This window comes from Salvia splendens, chromosome 10 (assembly GCF_004379255.2).
Source record: "Salvia splendens isolate huo1 chromosome 10, SspV2, whole genome shotgun sequence".
Taxonomy (NCBI): Eukaryota; Viridiplantae; Streptophyta; class Magnoliopsida; order Lamiales; family Lamiaceae; genus Salvia; species Salvia splendens.
In genome coordinates this window covers 20,121,210-20,144,208 of record NC_056041.1, presented here as the reverse complement: position 1 = coordinate 20,144,208, position 22,999 = coordinate 20,121,210, and the positions used below count along the sequence as shown (strand labels likewise).

General features: G+C 35.4%; 1 protein-coding gene across 2 annotated transcripts; it reads right to left on the bottom strand.

Moving 5' to 3' along the window:
* Positions 1–217: 217 nt before the first annotated feature.
* Positions 218–21,892, bottom strand: LOC121751437 (proteasome adapter and scaffold protein ECM29-like). 2 transcript variants are annotated; one of them, XM_042146184.1, is made up of 35 exons: positions 21,588–21,892; positions 20,764–20,931; positions 20,595–20,684; positions 20,322–20,458; positions 20,122–20,212; positions 19,242–19,324; positions 19,030–19,136; positions 18,274–18,426; positions 17,190–17,254; positions 16,078–16,165; positions 15,905–15,983; positions 15,674–15,782; positions 15,534–15,593; positions 15,308–15,426; positions 11,884–12,262; positions 11,627–11,811; positions 11,469–11,541; positions 10,209–10,359; positions 9,924–10,093; positions 9,392–9,739; positions 8,341–8,508; positions 7,944–8,237; positions 7,484–7,660; positions 5,930–6,193; positions 5,264–5,362; positions 4,922–5,106; positions 4,331–4,666; positions 3,455–3,608; positions 3,200–3,310; positions 2,380–2,547; positions 1,837–1,927; positions 1,044–1,205; positions 838–950; positions 697–756; positions 218–583 (listed from the first exon to the last, which is right to left on the bottom strand). In XM_042146184.1, exons 1-35 carry the CDS (start codon positions 21,795–21,797, stop codon positions 389–391), a joined length of 5,442 nt encoding a protein of 1,813 aa, XP_042002118.1. In that variant the 5' UTR covers positions 21,798–21,892; the 3' UTR covers positions 218–388. The 2 variants fall into 2 exon arrangements, with proteins under 2 accessions (XP_042002118.1, XP_042002119.1); XM_042146185.1 differs by lacking the exons at positions 20,322–20,458; positions 20,595–20,684; positions 20,764–20,931; positions 21,588–21,892 and having other exon boundaries at positions 19,242–19,320; positions 20,122–20,196.
* Positions 21,893–22,999: the final 1,107 nt, after the last annotated feature.

Genomic DNA, 22,999 nt, shown 5'->3' with positions numbered 1-22,999 from the left:
TTGATTTAACTGTAATATCTACATGTAAATAAATACGTATATAACTTTCAAATGGCATTATTTTCATTTGCTTTAAAGGAACAACGAGAAGACTCCACAAAGTTTACGAAAACTAGGAAATGAAAGTAGAACAAGCACTATCAATTATGTTCATTTCAAATGGTTTGTTAAAGACTCCAATTATCAAAATTTTAATCTGAATGCAACTGAAACGAAGTTAGCATCGTAAAATATGTTATTGGTGATCATTTCGAAACTGTGTATATATTGTTATTCAGGAGAATATGTCTGCTACAAACTAGCAATAATAAACCATTGGCTAAACTTCCTCTGTTTCTTAAAAGTGTGGCGATACAACTTTATTGAAAAGAGGTGTAAGAAAAACAAATTAAGGTGAGGGTTTTACATCATCTTTTAAGATTTGGATGCATTTCTTCAACAAAGACTTGGCCTGCTCGTTCTTTTCGATTTGAGAGAGTTCAACGAGCTCACTCATAAACTCCGGCTCAGTCCACTGGGCAGGCGGAGCTGCCCTGAACTTGTTCGTCAACTCCAAAAGACATTCAGCACATGCTAAATGAACCTGAAATCCGTTCACCAATACTCGCATCAAATATTCAATTCAACGCGAATTCAGGCACCAATAATCATATGTATTTAAAGAAAATGAAGGATAACTGGAGAGTATTATCACACCTGCCCAATTTTCACCGTGCGCAGGGACTTAAGTAGTTCGGGTGAAAGAGTATAAAATAACTGCAAATATTGAGATGTCACGTTAGAGCCCCATATATATGTTATTCGGTGTAATCATAGAACTATGGAACCGGATATTACCTCATGAATAAAAGCAGTTATGCTGGCTTGCACGGCACCATCTTGTGAGTTGTTCAAACTACTATGCAGCTTGGAACTAAGCTCTTTACTAAAAGAAAAGGCTGACAATTTAACTGCCCAATACATGAAAGGAGATGCAGCGTGAATATGAGAAGATTTGATGAGGAGATTAGGTGAGAGAGTCTAAGTGAAGACAAGACACCTACCTGTCCATGAGAATTTAGGTGAGAGAGATAATAAACACAAATCTATGAAGTTCTTCTGTTGTTTGACGATATCAGCGGTGGTGGCTACATGGATGCAAGCAGTAATGCAATTCAATATTTTTTCTTGTAAAGAAGTTGGTGAAGTATCTGGTTCGTCTGCGTCTGCAAAAAGAGTGCTTAGACTAATTACCCAATGCATCACATTCACAATAGAATATGACTCAAATAATTCAAATGTGGCCAATAACTCAAACTTCTATCAATTTATTAATGTTTCTAGGAAAGGGAAAACCTCCTTTGCTCTTAACTGAGATAGCATTAGTGAGCATGGATTAGTAGAGAAAAAAATTTCAGTCCATCACCTACGGGTAAGAACATGGCACATGATTTCTATTGATAGTTTACTATTACCAGATTGGTTTCACATCACTTTAAATTTGGTTAATGGTTTTAATTATCAATTTAGAAGCGGAACAGAAGGGTCAACATATGATTATCCTCTGGAAGCATGGGAAGTTTCAAACATAATAAAAATAAGGATAAAAGATAGGTTCTAGATAATAGATAATTTTGACACAAAGCAAAAGCAAGGGCTTTCAATCCCACATCACTAGAAAAGCTTATCGGATTTCATGAGAATAACAGAAACACCGCGACACACAGCATACAAAATTTAAAGAGAAGTAAATACTGCAAGGATAAAGCATTGATAACAAAATTTAATGTAGCTAGCTAGTCATATAATTCTGATGCTCGCTTCTCATTTTAAGAGGGATTGTTAGAATTATGGTACCTGATTTGGCAACAGTGAGCGAATTGCCCATCTCCAGCAAAGATGGAATAACCATGTTAAAGAACTCAGACTTGTTGAATGCCTTGATAACCTAAAATTGATATGATAAAAGAAATAAGATTTAAGCCTAAAAAGATTCCAGTATGAGACTGACAAAATATGATATCTTAACTATCTGCTTTGGATTAGAATGCTTCACAAGATTCGGTAATCGGTATTCTTTTTTGTAGCCAAATAGTGAATTCGCTAAACCCCTTTTCAGAAAATCATTTTTGGGCACTGCCAGAGTTTGTTTTTGCAACTTCATGGCTTTTATTCCATATATTGTGTTGCTTTTATTCAATTTCTGGTCTTTGGCCAAATGGGTCAAGTGGCTTACTGCTATTGTTCATGCTATAGAAAGAAAGGGAAAAGAACTGACTTCAAGTCTTCAACACTGATGGCAGGTATGTCATGATTTACCATCATCCAACATGCACGAAAGAAAAACTTGTGGAGCGGCGAATGTCAAGGTAACAAGTGCATTGAGGAATGGAGGTATACCTTCTCAAGAGCACCAAAAGCTGCTTCTCGATATTTTTGTGCTTTCTTCGTGCATGCAGAAGATATAAGGTTCAATATAGCATTAGGAGCATCAGGATTGGATGCTGAAATCGCTTCATGGCATGATGAACAAAGAGCTGACAATGCATCTAACATAACCTCTTTTCCCTGTCATATACAGAAACATATAATCATTATTTACATATAAAAAATATATATAGACAGATAACTGGCTTAATAATATTTTATAGCTGCAGGCCTGCAGCACAAGAGATGAGAGCCAGCAAAGCTGGGTTTGGAAAAGTTAGATGTGAAGTAGCATGTTATATTTCAGAATATCATTGACAGATGACTAATTAGCTCTAAGATAGTTTGTTTTGCGACTTCAAAAACAATTGGGAGCAAAGCTGTGCGTTCCTAGAAGAAGAGGTTACACCACTGTCACCAGGGCTTCGATTCCAGATAGAGTCAATGTATATAAGGGGTTTTCAATATCAGGAATGCCACTGTTTGCTCAATATGACCCCCAGTAGTCCAGAATATACATTCTTCTTAGGCTTTACTCCTCTCAAATGGGTTGATTTGACTTATCTTACTGCTTGCCAGAGAAGGGTATCCTCGTTACATCATTTAGTCATTTAGTAAGGCTTTCAAGTTTTAACTTAAATTTGTTGCCTCTAAAAAAATTATGTTTCATATATCCCGTTATCACGAGTGACTTTAAATCTTCATCTTCCAAATATTAGCATTTTCCATTTGCAAGCATAACCAATTTATCTTCAAAATTGGAGGATAAGTACTGTTACAAAAATATAAATACCTCCCATAAACGCCCAGGAATTTCCTTCATCAAAGAGGTCAATATAACACTATGATGTGAAGATAGTGATTCACCAAGGACTTTGCTAAGCTTACAGATTCCCAATGATGCCTGCACATTCAGAAGATGCATTTGATCGAATCCAACTTTTAAGTGAATTAACATTAGGAAGAATAGTGTGACCACTTAGGATAACTTTGCTTATGTGGTTAAGAAATAAGAAGCTTCACTAAGGAGAGGAGAAACTAGACATGCCTTCTTTTTACTTGCCCACGAGGACGACGTGATTCCTTCATTAATAAGATCAACAATTTCTCCCAAGAAAAGTTGAAGAGTAATCCTTTCATTGCTCATATTTTCGTCCCATAAGTCTTCGTACAAACTAGAAATAGTCTTGTCATCTTCAAATCTGCAAAAGAAAACAAGGATATGTTTTAAACATAGGTATTGTTAACAAGAAGATAAAAAGCAGAAAACAGAATTTCAAGTTGACAAGCACTAAATGACGGAATTTATGGATTTCTAACAGGCTTCAACAAATAGAAGCATTGATAATATCCCAGATGCTGAAAAGCCTATGAATCAAATATTTGTAATCACTATTCCCTTAAAATGATGATTATATAAGAATAAAAAAAAAAGGGTCATGTGTTAATAACCCTAGCACAGAAGCCACGAATACTGCATTATGTGCTAAATCCTGATAAGAAAATTGTTACAAATTACCCAAACGGGTGCAATACATGTTAAAAAATTTACAAATTATTGCTCCAAACAATGTTACAGATACATACAAGCCTTTGTTACAATTGACTATTCTGAAAAACATTGTTCATTTTTCGAATAACCGATGATTATCCGTATCAGACACTTCGAAATTCATTGCCTAAAAGTTTATAGTTTCAAAAAATGCATATAATCCCTGATATCTCTAATGTAAACCATGAATTTTCCATGTCATGTTTACATAAACATGCAGATGCATTGTTTGTAAGGGTAACAATTGAATGGGATAACTGGGAGGCCTCAGCAAAATGCATGGCAAGCAATATAGCCAGCTTTACTTTCTGCCAAAGAGAATCATGTTTACATCATAATAGTAAAGTAACATAAAAAAGTGGCTGACATTACCTTGAAACAAAAATAACTGGAACTATAATGGTTTGATATCCATTTAATGTATCAGCAGCTGTGGATGCATAACTTTTCAATAGGATTGCACATGCAATCTGATCATTCCTATCACCAGAATGCAAACGTGCAGTATCTTCAATCAATTTCTGGGCCTGAGAAGGAGCTGCATACTTCATAACAATTGCACAAGCACTTGCAAAGGCGCGTCTTGACGAAGCACTTCTTTCATCCTTAACAACTGAAAGTAAAAGCCTCAATAGCGTACTCGTGAACGGCTTGATGTCAAGACCAACTTTTTGTACTAGCTGGCTGATAAAGTTAGCTACACCAACCCTGAAAACAGTAGTAAATAGGATATGTAGTAATTAGAAGACAGAATGACAGTCCTTGGTTACTAGATCGAAGTACTAAACAATCATTTCAAACTATGAGATAATTATAGAAGCACTGACTTGAGAGTTCAGATCCCATTAGATTCAAAATTTTGTTCTATATATTCATGTGAAACTTTGACCTAATGGCACCATACTTCTAAAAGTATCTCAGGAACAAATAAGCAAAAAATCGGTTGAATATTATACAAAATACCTGGTGTTCAAGCCAATGCCAGAACGGACCATCTGGGAAAGACGAGGGACCAATAATTCTAGAGAATGGGAATCGATGACGTCTATGCAGAATTCAAGAGTTTCCCACATTGGAGATCCTCTGGCAATTGAAATCCTCAAGTTTTCTAGTTTTTCAGTCTGTATACCCACATTTTCAGCATGCATCTAGTAGATAGAAATAAAATATGCGTTAATAGAGTAGGGGGGGAAACAGTAAAGAGAATCAACAAATGCAGTAAAGGGAAAAGGAATCAGAATTGCAAAATAAGTGTATAGGTAAATGTCACAATTTGAGTGCTCATAAGATCATAAGTTGCCAGACCTCAACATAATTCATTCCTTGATCTTCAAGGCTAGACAGGCTTTCCAGCATGCAACAAACCAGATCACTCAAGTACGGCCGAATTGCAATTCCTGCACCCTACAAATGTTAATAAAAAAAGTTAACAACCGTGGGCAGGAAAATAGGTTATGAGAATGCATCTATATTGTGCCCTTACTATTAAAATACAAGAAGATATTAGCCACCAGAGGAAGATGTAAAATTTTAAATTTGATCAAGCTTATACAATTTTGTGAGAAAGCTCAAAGAGAACAAACAAATAAGGATACTATCATCTTACAAAATTTTGGAGCAGGAAATAACCGTAACCAGATAGATATCACTACTGTAAAAAACATGGGTATAAAATAGGAAACCATCGGCAGAACTAAAGGACATACATACATGGTAAAAGGCAGCATAGAAACCTTTTAAAATATAGGACTTAGGAGTTTGGAGTTTATTAGATTGTTGTGAAGTATGGTAACAAAACCTCCCCTGATAAAAACTTGGATGACATGCGAGATGTCATAATATACAGATGATAATATAGAAACTGAAGAGAGGAATTCAGGAACCCCTTGGGTGTTTTCATATATTTAAGTGAAATGAAAGCCACCAAGAGAATTTTAACAAATTTAGCTGTTTTAGAGCTACACGGTTTACCTTCGCAAGCTTCGTAACCATACCAATGGAAGCCTTACGAATATTGTCAACCTTACTCATTATGCCTTCTGTCAACAACAAAGGCAGAACTATAGCCATCGTCTGTCTCGCTTCTGAAACTGGTGTGAGGGAAACATCGCATAACCTCCCAGTTAATGATGAAACAGCACGGAACAATCTGTCACCCGCATTTCTGACTGTTTCTTTTATGTCATCCATAGCCCGAAACGCAGCTATCCATATACTTTTCAAATGTTTCTCAACCTATGACAACAGCAGAGAAATCCATAAGAGAACAGTCTTATCACATCCCTCGGGATAGCTCATTCTAAACTAGCTGACAGTTATATAAGATGTGAAACCAGAAAATATTATGAAAACAATGCATAACGCAGGAAATAGAAAAGAAACTCATTCCATCTAATACTGATCCTAGGGAACCTGAGTTGCAGTTGGTGACTATTAAAACAGTCTAATGAAAAGGCCAGCTACATTTCACTTATATATCATGGACATATTATTCATGGCATAAAGAAGTGGGAAGGAAAATATACATTTCAAGTATGCTAATACTTTGTCTGACCATGAATCCTAAACGGTAAAGAGCTTTGCAAATTGATTTCCCTGTTTCAATAATGAAACTAATATTTATACGACATGATATCAATACTGGCATTCTTCCTTACACTTTTGTGGAAATTAAGCAATTGCCTAACCTATTTGCAGTATTTAATAATGATCAAGAGTTAATCATAGTATAAGAGAGAGAGGATACCAAGATTATAGAATCAAAATAAATTCATACGCCTATCACTGCATGAGCCATGTCAATACTTTTCTTCTTCCACGCTGATGTTATTAGCAGAAAAAGTGTCTAAATACATTGTATTCATTATGTACCTTACTTCTCTAAGTCTAAGCTTCTATCATTATCTCTTGGTTAGGCCTGGATATGTTCTTAGGCATTTTACCAAATTTTGAGAAGGGCAAACTACCAAAAGGATGTGCAGGCTTCTAGCAACAAAGGCTCAGAAGTCACAGACTACAAAATATCAAAATGCTTTTGAACCACTCAACTTCATTGAGTGTGCAACATGACTAGGTATATGTGTCTGTGTTCTACTCTGTTATTCGAAGAAATAAATACTATTAGAAACAAATGGCGAAACATGAATGCTGCTTTTGTTCTTCATATTCACAATCACAAAATATGTCCAGAAAGTCATTGCTTTTGGATGGTGAAGTTGTGTTATTCCTCTTCTCTGGTGCATCTGTTTTGATATATGGAAGCTAGAAGTTGACAAAACTAAAACAGAAAATCTGAAAACTAGAGTTTCAGGAGTCAATACTACATATTTCAAACCAAAGAACTAGGTATCACAAGGAAAAACAGAATCAGGAGGAAATGACTTCAACAAATTAACAATGCAGGACATGATTAACCTACCAGTAGTCCTGAAACTACTCTCACTGATTTCTAGGTGATTAAGGAAATACTGTTCCCACTTCCCAAATACAAATAAAAAAATGGTAAAAGGAAATATAGACAGAAACCTGGTCAAATTTTCGGCCCTGGAGTATATCTGCAAGAGCAAGACAAGAAGCCTCTCTGGACCGCCAGAGCCTAGATCCACATTGTATTAACAGATCATCAAAAATAAGGTCCAGATGTTCATCAATTGCTTTTTTTGAATCTGCTATCAATGATTTCCAGATGTGTGACATTGCATCCTGATAAGCATACAAACCAAAATGCAGTTAGTCAGGGTAAAAACAAAAGGGAGAGGGACTAATGTTTCATTTCATACACCAACGGAAAAGAAAGGGAAATTCAGTAGCAAAGATTAGGGGCAACATGGAACAAAGAAACCAGAAGCTGTAGAATTATTAGGTAAAGAGTATCAGATCCAAAATTCCAATGATAAAATTTGAAACTGAAATACTGAATCATAACTCAGCACATTGACAAGCCAAGTGTTTGTAGTTTGTACATAGAGCAATGAGAGATTAGCACCTGGACATTCTTCTCAGGATCATACTGATAGCGAATAAGTCTAGGAATCAATGCACGGAGGTAAGGTTGTAAGGCATCCCCTGCAAGCTTGGCTATTTTGGAAAACCCAAAAGCAGCACCTCGTTTTGAATTAAGGGAAGCCTGGTAATTGGCTAAATCCATGAATTTATAAATCAGGTCAGGTTGTCCCATCTCGTTAGCGAGATTACAAAGCTCCTTGTAAGTGCTCAGTTTTCCTCCAGTAGGGCTTTCACCAAAGGCACCTTCTTGGAACACTTCAGTGTCCTCAACCAGCTGAAAATTATAACAATAAGAACATCTAAGAAAATAATGTAGGAAAATACATCACAAAATAAGTATTATCATGATAAAGGATCACAAAGCCATGTATACTGACCTTAACAGCTCTCTTCCTCTTCCCGGAGCCAGTTAAAGTTCCAACAAGTGCATTAACCAAATTTTTCTTCGTAGAATCATCACCAAGTTCATAAACAATACTCAGGCCCTGAGATGCCAACTCTTGAGTAAGTTCATTCTGCTCACCGATAAGGTGTGAAAACGCTTCCTGTATTACAGAAACACCTTTCAGTAATTCAGAGAGCTATCAGTGCAAGTTTTTCTTCTCGGAAACATTTCAGCACAGTAATACGAAATATCTCAATACAGAATATATTGCATTAAATCAGAAGTGAATTTACAACAGTCCATGTACTTATGAATTCTTATACTAAACACATATTTGCAGGGAAATGCATTTGATTAAGCTTATCAGCTGAAAAAGAGAGAGAAGAGGAGAAGGTAGAATCATTTGTTTATTTTATATTTTTCAATTATTCTAAGAATCAATACTGATCCCTTGCTTGGCGCCAATTTTTTTACCTTATTAATAGAGACAGAGGTAAAGCATACCAAGAAAGACAAGCTCTTCAAAATCATGGCTAGAATAAGAAAGCACATGAAGTGCCAACATTATGCAACAAAACAACGAAGAACTTAGGCATCTATGGCAATTCCATCTATGGTAAAGCATAAGAAGCACTTTGGTGGAGATGAATTTCAGCAACTCAAAGATAACACATGCATAATCCAAACAGGAGACACATAAAAACCCTAAGCAGAAAAAAGTGGCAATCTTGGTGCAGACAATAGATGCTTGGTGAAGCCTTATTAAATTAACTTTACCAAATAACAAGAAACTTCCCCCAGAATGTATAATTCTCATTCATTAAAAGAGCAGCATATACCAGGTGATGAAGCCTTACAAAGCAAACAAGAAGCTTCCAAGAGTTTCAATTCCATATGCAACTTATATGAGAAACCCAATTTTTAGTAAAAGAAAGCTATTCCAACCCCAATATTCAATGGCAACTGCAACTTATTTCATCCATTGGCAGAGCAAGAAGAACCAAACTCTTTCTCAAACTCTAAACAAGTATTAGAGTAAAAACCTGGATATCTGGAAGCAATTTCTGGATGCTTGCATGATGGCCACAATATATTGTAAGCGATAGTAACCACACAGTTCCAGCACAGCGCTCCTCTTTTCTGTTGCTGTACAGAAGGACATCAAATAGTTTTCTGGTAATAGCATCTCTAACTGCAATATGGTAATCTTCATTATTTTGAAATTCCTCTGAAGGGGGCCTTGGCAGAGATGAGGATGTATCTCCCATTAAAAAATTAGAACTCATGGATAATGAAGAATAATTAGTTCTGAGAATCACATCAACAGTGACAGGAACACCTCCCCACATGAATGAAAGAGCTTCTCCAGCAGCAAATAGTGTATCTTCAACCTGTTAAAAAATTAAAAAAGCCAATATAGTTTAATTTCCAAATAATTGTTCATCTCATTAAGTTAAACATAAAGAAGTCTATGCTATAAGTTCCTTATAAATAAAAATCTTCCAAGGGAGACAGGATCATAGAATGCAAGGACAGACACTGATCGTCTAATAATCATCGAAATGGGTCACCTACCTTCGATCGGGAAAGGCTGAAAATCAGATCAAGAGCAATAGTTAGATGTGATGAAGATGATTCTTTTGCGCACATGTGCCCCAATGCGATCACAGTTTTTTGCACTGCTTTGATATCATCACCAGCGAGCAGTTTGCTTAATTTTTTTTGTAAGAGGGTCCAAGTTGAAACTGCAGAGTTATAAAGAAAATTGGTATTATCACCTCTAAACGATTTTGAATCACTCAAGAAGTTGCACCAAATGCCAAAAAAAACCATGAAAATTAAAACACACAATTACTTCACCTTCTGCAGAGTCAATAACCAGTGGAGGCAGTGGGGTGCAGATTCCAATATGTCCCAGAGCTTGCATCGCCACAGAAGCTAATGTGGAGGTCTCGTTATTAACTAAATCGACCAAACATTTCAATACACTGTGAAGCACTGAATTGGAGATCTGGTGAGAACAAAAAAGGACATAGAATAAGATCAATGGTGAAGGAAACAAAGCAAATATGTAGCTAACAAATTGTGATGAATTTCACATTGCAGCAAATTAACAACTGGGGCTCTTCATGAGGTTACAAATAAAAATTACTAAGTTTATAGCATCTTCATCTGAATTTACTTTCAGAAATTTGTCACAAGAAACAAAGCAATATTTTTATAGAACTTACTGAACCAATGTCAAATAGCATGACTTAAAGAGATATGAATGGCACATGGAAGCTTATGACGGTCAACCAAAAAACCACCACAAGGTTATGGCAGTCAGCATGGCGGGATATGGCGGTCAACAAATAAATAAATAAAACATTATTAACATTTTATATACTAATATGAAATATAAAAGGCAAAAAAATCAAAAATGAATAATATAAAGAATTTGTAGGCTTAATGAAAGCACTCAAGTCTAAAGCAATGAAAAAATTGGCCATGTTCTGCAGTCAGCAAGCCATCAAATTTTCTCCAGATTCAGAGGTTCTACATGTAAACGGGTTTCATCATCTCATTTCTGCAGCTATATGATGCAGCATCACTGTATCACCCACAGTGAACAAGCTCAAATTTACTTGTCACAAAGTCTTGCTTATTGGTATCATTTCAAGCAAGTTGGGAACTTGGGAGACCAAATCAACTAAACAGAAAAGAAAAGAAAAGAAACCAAGAATACTTTCACTCTATCCAGCTGATTGTAAGAGGAATAATTGCATGAGACCTAAGAACAGAATAGCAAGACCACAGCACTAAATATAAAGTCAAAAACCATATATACCAACAGTATAGAGACATGAAGATCCAAGAAAGAAAGCAAGAATACTTTTCACTCTATACTGTTGATTGTAAGAGGAATAACCGCGCGAGACCTAAGAACAGAATAGCAAGACCACAGCACCATATTTTAAAGTCAAAAACCATATATACCAACAGTATGGAGACATGAAAATTCTACTTACTAAGACCTGTAAATAGTGCTAACCATATTCATAGATATCCACTGTGTTCTATATATGAGATATATATAAATGCCTCTCCCTCAGCTCTTTAGAAAGATGAACAACTTACAGGAGGAGCTCTCAACAAGCAGTTTGCTGTAACATATCCTAAAGCACATAGCTGGCCATGTTGTGCTTCAAACCTATGGATCCCAAAAAGTCAATGATAATGAGATAATGGCAGATACAGACCATGAGAACTTCAAGGTGAAAGACACTGAGACAAACCTCAATTTTTGTGTTCCACTAATTGAAGACGTCAATTCGCTAATAAGTTCAGTAGCAGCAGAAATAGGAAGGGAAGAGGATGCCATTCCTAGTAAACGTGCCATAGACTCACGAGTATCATAGTCCAAATGACTGAGATATTGTTTAAGCCATAAAACTTTTTCAGCATAGCGAGACGCAATAATCTGTCATAAGAAAAAGTAATCAGAGAGTAAAACTAAGTTATTCATTTTGTAAAAACCCATTTGATCATCTACCTGGGGGAAACGAGATCCCAAAGTAATGAGAGCCTTGGAAGCTGATGCATGCAATTCAACAGAACCTTCATATGTCATAGCATTTTCCAGCAATAAACAGAGTCTCTCTACTGAGTTTATGAACCCGGATTCATCAGATAAGTTAGGTTGAGCAGCTTCTGTCTCAAAGCACTTCAACAGAAACTTCACCATAACCACATAAGTCTTGGACTGGAAAAGAAGCTTTGTATCTCCAACACTAGTAGAATGTAAGATCATTGGCTGCTGCTCTAGGATACAAGCCAGCATGTTTGAAAGTTTGGGATACTCAATTGAGATGCTTTGCGACACTGGGTTCCTTAATTTATCACCAGGAAATAACCCTTCCAGCGCCATCTCTCTGTGAAAAATCGCAAATTTATAGTATTATACGAATAAGAGACCACTTTAAACTTCAAATAAACAAAGATAGCTTAAATTTCAGGAGGCACATAAGTTGTAAAATACAATTTCTAATTTCCAACTTTGCATATATTTTCACCTTGCCATTTAAACTTCTTCATGTAGTTAATTTTGGGCAGGTTACATCCAAACTTCGCAGCATTTACAAAATGCTCCACAAGATCTGCTGAACGTGATCTTCTTGGCCAATATGCTCAACACTTATAGGTTATTTTATCTCTCCTCTTTCCATATGAAATAAAGTGTTAAATGGGGTGATTATTCAGTTGGATTCTGTTCTAACCGAACCATATTGACTGGTTAACAGAATAAAAATTCCCCAAATTCATGACCAGAACCGCACTGAATTGGCATTCGGTTAATGAGATAACTGACCGGTTAGAACTAGTAGATCTCTCGGGTAACCACTAGAACTGAACAAAGTGCAGCCCGAAGCAGAATGGTATGTATGAATATGTCATGCTTAGGGTTAATAAATCCCACACATGTGGACATGGTTCTCTTTAATTTGCGATGTGGGAAATAAAGTTATTTCTTCTTTGATAAACCAAGTTGTTTCTTTGTTCTCATGCAGAAATTAGTAGTAGTAATTAAATATTTGTTCATTTTATTTTCTGGTAAGAATTCGATTATGTTATTACAAAAAAATTGATTCTTTGGAATTTCTTGAGCCATTAAATCTGCCAGCAACTTGAATCAAACAATAGAAGAGAATAAGTCCCCTTTGTGATTGTACACCAAACAAACTAGATTTTATAATCATTCTTTTTCCTTTCGTCAACCAAACACTTCATTGGTACAGTTATATATCGATTGATTTTGGTAAAAAAAACTGAAAAATTAACTAGATATATACATTGATGAAAAATCTATTGGAATATATACATTCACTAGTCCAGTTCCCCATATATACGCTTAAGCTCACAGGTTGCTTGGGATAATTCTATTTCCACAAAACTTTCAGTAAGTACAAGAATTTCAATACCTTCCCAATGAGCATCCGACAACGATTTTGGATAGAAAATAAGAGATGGGCTACTTCTATAAAATTCTAGTGATAAAGTAATATAACCGTGTATTTCTCGGCCTGATGAGCTAAGATTAGATATCTGCCACAGAAAAATGCCATGGTATTTAATAACACTGCTAGTATTCAATTTATTTTTGGGAATTTTATTATTTTGGTTATTTATCGGTTAATTCGGTTTAACTAATCACCAATAACTGATCGCTTTCGAAACTTATAACCGAGACCAACCGAAATTGCAATTTTTGGTTTTTCGTTAGTTCATAACCGGTTAATTTCGGTCCGGTTATTGTTCAACTGATATCTGGCGCACCGAATTATTACCGTACTAATAGGAACAAAAAATCCACCTACTGACCAAAGATAGGAGAATGCTATGTTGAACACTTGAACTTCAACTCTCCCATACATCATCAAGTGATTCTTCAGCCTCATGGACAACTCTCCTATTTCTCTAAAATCAAAACGGACCAACAAAATGATAGAGCCAAGGGTAATCTTTACTAAGAGAAAAGTAATTAACACCAGAAAAATATTTGAACTGAATGAGAATTGAGAACATATTGAGCCTAAGGAAGAAATTCCTGCTCAGCAGATTGCCGGTAGCTCTGATTAACTCTTCCTAACCCTAAATAACAACTTTCATCATATTTAAATACTAACTAACTCTACTGACCTATGACAGTCCAATACAAGACTGGCTGTAAAAGCAACCTGTGAGCTTAAGCATAACTTAATTAGATAAAATAACAATTAAATAACTCCATGGTGTTTCGTAACACAAAATGTATGGACAAGGATTCTGATACGAATCCCACATCAGTTCCACATGATAAGTGTGGAATGGCATATAATAGGAAGTCAAACATTTACCTACGACCATGGTTTTGTGTAAAGTTAGGTTCCCTATCTTATATGCTTATCAGATATCTAATAATCAGCCCTTTTTCTGCTTAAACCGCCCAAACACCAATGAATATAGACTTCTTCCTGAACTAGGTAGGGCCCAACACATTAGTTCCTTCTACACTCTACCCAAAAGATGAAAAGGAAAAAATTATAAAAATGTGAATTGATCCTTTCAGCACCTCTTAAATGCACCAATTAGGAGATAGATGTAAGGATATATTAGCTGAACTTATGTGCATAACTTATCTTCCCAAAAGTCCCAGTGACTCGCTCCTATGACCTCAATTAATTTGAGATAATCAGTGTATATATTTTAGATGAACTTTGATGGGCTCTAAAGTGGTTCTTGTAGCCAACCATGCTCCCATTTATCTCATCAAGACCGTATTTTCTTACCACAAAGAATCCATTTCAACGTGAGTAATCGAGCAACAAATACCTAATGCCTTATTCCTAGTTGAGATATCACCAATTCCTATACAACTAAATTTCTGTATCATGTGCCAAATATTATGCAATTTCAGAAAGCTAAACTTTCATAGATATTCACTGGTTTTTAGGTGTTCAGTGTTCGAGGAAAAGACTGGGGGGTGATAAATAAACATGAACTTTTTTATGATGCCTTATAAATTAAGAAGAACCAGAAAATTGAGCTAGTTTAGAGTTTTAGTAGAAGACTGGCATTTTAAAGAAAAATCTTCTAAGGTGCCATTCGGTTGGTGTGACTCATTATCATATGATTATCCATCTAGGATTAAGTTGTGAGATTATTTTAGTTGGAAGGGGGTGGCTATGACTACATTATCATATGGTTATCCATCTAGGATTAAGTTATGAGATTCAATCTCATGAACCAAACATAATACATATTCAATCATGAGATATAATCATTCAAAACCCTAAGAAGATAATTCAAACATTCCAATAATATTGTTACAAGTACAAGGATCACTAATTTGACTAGAAATAATTAACTAAAAAAGTAAAATCTTGGTCTGCAGTTTAAACATAGATTGCCTGAAACCAACTCTGAGTAAAGCAAGTTACCTTATGTCCAATTTTGAGTCTGCTGCTCCAAGCATACAAATAAACCTGCTTGGACAATGCTTTAAATCAAATAAGGATGTCGCCCATCTTACAGCGCAAAACCGCACTTCACTTTGTTCCTTGTGAAAAGATGAAGATAAGTGAGCTTAACCAATTATGCAAAACCACCTAAATAAGAGGACAATAGATGAATAGGCCTTGTCAAGAAGCATAGCAATGGATTTACCACTTGAGAATTTTGCAACAGCAGCGACTCCACATCCTTTAACACCTTTGGGGGAGCATCCTGAAACCAAAAAAGTCACCATCATTATGCAAGATGAGAAATGCAGGTTAAAATATTAAGACAACAAAGTGTTTTTATACCTTATATGCAACAGAAAGGGAAGCTGTTGCTTCCTGAACAATCAAGCGGAGATACTGTCCCTCAAGCTTCAGAGCATCAAACAGTCGAACTGCCACATCAATTTTCTCCCTACCAGTGATAACAATAAAGAAGCGCTAAACTTATTGAATCTACATCACAAGGCTGTACCAGATGGACGGTTACCTTACCAAGTCCCACCCACCCACATAATAACAGGAAAAAAAATATACCTGAAGAGTTGGGGCATGCGTTGTGAAAGCAATCCAATTGCTTGGAAACAAAAACTTCTAGTCTCTCTAGCAACAGCATCTGACATGAGATGACAAAATTATGGCGACAACAGTGTAATTCAGAAGCCTAACTAAAGACACCATAATTTTTCAACATCATCAGAGGAACTGACCAGATTCCAGAGACGAGACGTTATCAAGAGTTTTTAAAATTCCAGTTAATATTATAGGACCCATAAGCTTCAATTGCTCCATTCTAGCCTGCAAGGATGGTGGAAGAGGTTACAATTATGGATCCAGCAGTATGAGCATGGATTTATATGCACATAAGCCAAAAGGCAAGCTGCATAGAAAATTCAGCATACAAGAAGACAAGATCCAACAACTGATCCATTAATTGACATGGCTTGCAAAGATACATACTGAAAAAGTTATAGGGGGGAATGCATATAAGATTTTCAAAGGCATTGAGAAAATTAAGCACTTTCTCAAAACAATATATAAAAGTAATGCATAACCATTGGATCAGACTATAGTTTGATTGTCAAACAGTAATCAATCAACCCCATTCCACTTGCACACTTCCTCTCAGTAAAATTAACTAATATACACCATAACAAGTGTTATGATGCTGAAAATGATAGAGAGTTGAACAACAATAGATATCCCAAACATATTACAAGGGAGCCTATTGAACATTTTGATTTACATAAGGATTTTTAGGGTCAGAAAATGGAAAAGTACTTAAAATAACAATCACAAATCATAGCTGAAATGCATCCAAACTTTACAGGATGAGTAGGAAGAATGACAGAACAAGATATCTCCTATTATCCTATGATAATTTCACAAGAGGCACCACTATTACAAAATAATACTACCTTTGTCCCATAAAACATTGCTCATTCTTTTCAGCAAGGGTTCTAACAAATATTAGGTAGGTCTGTAGATGAAGGGCCCACATTTATTATAAGGGTATTGTATTTCACTGGTAATACTAGGTAAGTGTGTGGGTCATGCTTGGTAAATTGATAAGTGAGAAATGTAAAGGGTAGTGGTGGGGTAGTTACCACAAATGGAATGAACAATATTATGGGGGACAAACTAAAATGACAAAATGAACAGTATTTTACGGGACGTAGGGAGTATGATTGATTGATAGCATGTTACTAACTATTACTATGCCTAAATAACAATTCCATGTATACATCCTGCTTGAAGATATAAAGGATGAACATGTATACTAGATGAATCCCAATCAGAAATATTATTGTTCACTACTTACATGTTTGAAGACCCACACTGTAAACTCCATACCCAACTGCTTCAACCTGGAGGTGGCATCAACCCCTGAGTAATGTAAAAATATAGAATCAACATTTCCAGTGATTCAGTAAAAGAAACTAAACTGCTGACAAAGCTGACTTGCGATGAGTGTCAGAGTATATTTATTTGCATGAAAGTTTTTTAAACCCTTTTTTGTGATAAGAACCCAAGTAATTGGTAGACTAGAAATGAAAGTTACAACAAGGGAACATAATATCCACTCCGGAACCTGCCAAAGGCTGAACAAAAAACTCAGAAAGGGGCCAAACACCAATCTCTTAGCAAAACAGAAATAAGCAGGTCGATAAATTCATTATGCTTCTGAACTCAAGTAAACACTATAAGCTTCCTGGGAAGGCGGGAACAATGGCTCTCAAACGCACCTTGCACTCAATATCCTAAAGGAAAATGTTCAATTACTCAAAATGACAAAATGTATTCAAACGTGCATTAGGGTACGCCCAAACAAGCCTAAGGCTCTAACTTCAGTCAGTCAGAACCTTGGAATACTAAAAATGTGAGCAACACACAGAAAGAATTTTAACAGTGTCGACAATGTCTACTTATGTGGGAGAGAATGGACTCATTTAGTTTCAGACAATCACATCCATAAGTGAAGGATTTAATGAATCAATTCTAATAAGCCCAACCCATATTATCAATATAGAACTCTATTTCTTCAATCAGCTTAGTGTTAAGAGCCATAGGATTTTATGCATTCTCCGATCTCACTATGAAGCATTAAGATTCTAGAGATGTTTAAGATAATTTAGAACAAGAGGTTGGATAATAAAAGTAAGAAACATACTTTTCACCTGCCCAGAAATTAAATTCCATGTCAATATACCAGAGAAGTGAATGAGCAAAGCATTGAGTAGAACTTTCATGAAACCGAATAGGTTTTATTTGAGAACATCCATCAACAAAATATGGTACTCCATAAAACTACCGGGCAGTACACCACATATATGATAACCAGACATTACTTCATGATGCCTTCACAATTAATATTAGTATACCATATTACACAGTTTCCAGCTTACCAAATATGCACCCGAAAATGCATTGCAAAGTTGAGGGGAAGCTGTTTGCTGCAGTAATTGATCGGCAAAAAACAGACATCAGTCTCACTCTCAGGGCTAGATTTCCAGGATTTACTTTGGAATCTGGAGCAATGTTCTCAGAGCCAGTGGTTCCTACATTTCATGAAACAAAAACTGGGTTTAGAATAAAGCAGCTTGGCATTTACAAATGGAGGTCCAAATAAAGTGCAACCTCAAGACTTAAAGAACTAAATCAACACAGGTGACTTTGAAAAAACAAAGAGCTCACTTAAATTCTACTTCAAGAATTAAAATATTTCCGAAAGTAAATCAGATTTATTCTTCAACTATTTTATCCAATTCAAAAAATATATTGTTCGTGAAGTGGATCTAGAAGTTGAAAAACACATGAGGACTTAAAGAACTAAATCAACACAGGTGACTTCGAAAAAACAAAGAGCTCACGTAAATTCTACTTCAAGAATTAAAATATTTCCAAAAGTAAATCAGATTTATTCTTCAACTATTTTATCCAATTCAAAAAATATATTGTTTGTGAAGTGGATCTAGAAGTTGAAAAACACATGAGGCACACTGTAGATGAGAATAAAATATGTAGCATCAGAGAATCGTATGTATACAGCACAATACGATCTAAACCTAAAATAAAAGGATATACTTACATTACAAAGTCGTATACAAAAATAGAGAAATATACAAGGAAACATAAATACAAATAAACTTGTCAATACTCACCATTAAATAATAGAAATAATTTGTTGATCAGACTTTGGTCGTCTAAATTCACAACAGATGCATTCTTCTTCAAGAGCTCCTCCCCCTTCTTAATAACAGGTTCATGACTGTGGGAAAGCGAACCCCAAAACACATGCACCATATTATATAAGTTCTAAAAGATTTAAAAAACTGGTCTGCATTTTTTATTATAAATATTCAACTAATTGTACCTGTCCGTGCAAGCAGCTATATAGATAGGATAAACTAGTTCAGATTGAAGTTCCAAAGCTTCAATTGTATTAAGCATTCCTGTCTATAGAATACAAATAGTCAATTGCTTGTGGTATTTAATTAAGGCAAAAGCAAGAATATCACATCTGACATTCAAAGTGTTGGTCCAGTGTTGTCAAAATGTCGTTCGGGTCACTCGGGTCGCCCGGGTCGCCTGGGTCGAGACCATCACCGCCCCAACATGGGTGGGTTGATCGAGATACAGGGTTGCCGTTGGGTCGCCTGGGTCGAGTGGGTCGCCCTAAACACATGCTATCTCTGATTTTCTCAAATCTCTCACATGTTTTCTGACTCTCTCAATCACGATTCTCTATACATATGCATGCACCACATCAAACTTTTCAAATCTACTTTCTACACTTTAGAATTCGGCCTCTTCACTCCTAAACAAATAAACAATTCAAAGATCTTTTGCTGCCACCCTTCATATATTCCTTTGTTTTGATATTTTCAGACAATGGTTTCAATTATTTATTGTGTTATGACTTATTAACTGTTTTGATATTTTGATCATTTCTATTTTCCACTTTATCTCTATTCACATGAATTGCGTCTACATTTATATTATTTGATATATTATAAACATTAGAGCAATATATTTATTTTATTTAATATTAAAAGGCAAAAAAATTAGCCTAGATTTGTGGGTCTCTCGACCCCGTCGACTCGTCGACCCGCGACCTAAATTTTCACCTCATCGACCCGGTGCGCCCCGCGACCCTAACAACACTGTGTTGGTCAAAATACATGTAATAGACAACACTTTTTTTATTGGATATATGGATAATTAGTAAGCATTTGATGTTTTACACTTCCCACCTTTCTATTACGTAGCTTATCATAATCAAGGGGATCATTTCCAGTAACACGTCGAAATTGAATAGTTGAAAGCCCAGCTGGGCGTCCTCCGCTGCAAAGGAAGCCATCACCATTACTTTTTTGGTTATATGTATAGACCAATCACATTGTGAAAAGTGAGAACATGCATTCAGGGAAAAGATATTGTATTATAATCTAACCTCTGAGAAGATGGCTGATACAAAATTGTATGAAGACAAAACTCAAGAAATATCTCGAGGTCCTTAGAACCTACTAATGCCTTATATTGTCCCAGAATCGCTTCACTGACTTGAGATGTATGGCATTCGCCAATAACCTAAATTAAAGATTGTCAGTCACCAAAGGCAGCAAATATACCTTTGCTATGATCTTCAAGAATCATACTTGCACAAAGGTACAATAAAAGAACATATATTTCAAAATAAGAAAATAACAAAAGGCAGCAAATATACCTTTGCTATGATCTTAAGTAATATATCCTGGTGTTGGGAAGGCAGCTTAGAGATGTTGGTTAAAAATACCGGAGCTAGTAGTTGCTTTTCCTGCAGTTTCATGGTTAGGCCAAATAAATGTTTAACATCTTCACTTAAGAAGGTCAAATACTCAATAACAAAGACCTACCTCCTTCTGCACACGGTCAATTGCCATCTCTATATAGACAATGCAAAAGTTTCTAACCATAGGAGCAGAACTAGATTCCATGTACAATTTCCATAAATCAGATAGAGGTAGGCCAATTGTTTCCTGGTGCTTCACTCTCTTGTTCACGTGACTGAGGATTTCCATAACCTAATAATAATATGGGGAAAAGTCACATATAGAAGCTGACATTCACAGAAGTAAAAGTTTGAAACTATCAAACTAGAATGCACACACAGTTGAGGAAATCGCATCCAACCAACCAATGATTAATATTGATCCCAACTCCATTTCTCAAGGAAACATCAACCACTAATCACAGATGATAAGGTGCCCCAGATGTGCGTGTATCCCCTCTCAACTCTCAAGAGAAAGTATAAGAAGTTTGCTGTTCCAGAGCATGATTAATACAGAAAAAGTCATGAGAAATTCAGGGAAACTATGACTAGGAAACCCAAGCCACCACAGACGATTTTCGACAACATTTCTGCTGCCGGAGTCATGCAGCAGAAAACCGATGAAACACGAAACATCGATCAACTAAACTTCCAATCGAAATTCAGCTATCCAGAAATCAACATGATCGCTAAAGCCCTACTCAGATGAACATTTCAATTATAGAAGTCCAGACAAGTAGGCGGATTACATTAATTTTTCCATTATACAAGCATAACTATAAAAGCTCAAACATAAATTAATCCATATTGGAAGAAACTCGTAATGAACAATTCCTGATAGGGCACAATCAGCAAGAGAGGAATTGAGTGATAGGTAAAGCGTTTACAGGAGAAGAGAAGAGAGAATACTTTATTGCGGAGAGGAGCGGAAGCTGAGGAAAGGGCGGCAATGGAGAGGGGGAGAATCTTGGTGAGCAAGTCTTGGAGCTTAGAATCGTCGCAAAGCGCCAAACGCGTGAGCATTCTGTCGAGGAGGTCCTCCTTCTCGTCATCGGACTTTCCTGAGAGTGCCGAGGACCAGGCACCGGCGCCGGCGCCGGAGGTGGAGAGGCCAGCCATATTGAATGAACAGTTTGGAATAAAAGTTGCCTCGCTTCTCAAGTCAAGACTAATTCGAAAATCAAAATCAAAATCAAAATCAAAATCGGAGTCGAGAGCTTTAGATTACCACATCCCCTAATTTTATTGTTTTTGGTAAATTATTAAGAGGGAACATTATTTTAGGTCTACGAACTTTGCCAAAGTATCATTTTAGGTCCGCGAACTTTGAAAATATCATTTTAGGTCCGTGAACTTTGAGTTAGTATCATTTGAGGTACTTTTTACTATTTCCAAGTTTTTTTGGACGAAAATACCCCCAATACCTTAATGTGTATATATTTTTAATAAATTTATCATATACTCATATTTTTTTATAAATATCTTTACAATATATTTTTGACAAATTTTCTAAATATAATTTGACCTTAAATATTATCACTTAATTTTGTGACATGCAAGTAACATTGCTTCTTCAATTTTTTATATTAATTTTTTTAAAAATTGAATAAAGAACTTTTCTTTAATAATAAAAAATTGAATAGAGATCTTTTCTTGCATGTCACAAAATTAAATGATAATATTGAAGGTCAAATTATGTTTAGAAAATTTGTCAAAAATATATTGTAAAGATATTTATAAAAAGATCTTTATTTATTTTTTTATTATTAAAGAAAAGTTCTTTATTCAATTTTTAAAAAATAATATAAAAAATTGAAGAAACAAGTTTACTTGCATGTCACAAAATTAAGTGATAATATTTAAGGTCAAATTATATTTAGAAAATTTGTCAAAAATATATTGTAAAGATATTTATTAAAAAATATGAGTATATTATAAATTTATTAAAAATATATACACTTTAAGGTATTGGGGGTATTTTCGTCCAAAAAAACTTAGAAATAGTAAAAAGTACCTCAAATGATACTAACTCAAAGTCCACGGACCTAAAATGATATTTTCAAAGTTCACGGACCTAAAATGATACTTTGGCAAAGTTCGTAGACCTAAAATGATGTTCCCTCAATTATTAATTATTAATTCAACAATAAATGATTGGAAAGTTTCAAATCTAATAGTCATGGCTAGTTTTGGAAAAAAAAATTAGTACTATCCCTCGGCACATGAAAGACATTTTTAGACTTTCTATTTAATTACTAATAAAATGATATTTTTCTAATATTTGGATACTTGAAATAATATTTTAAATAATATATTATAAA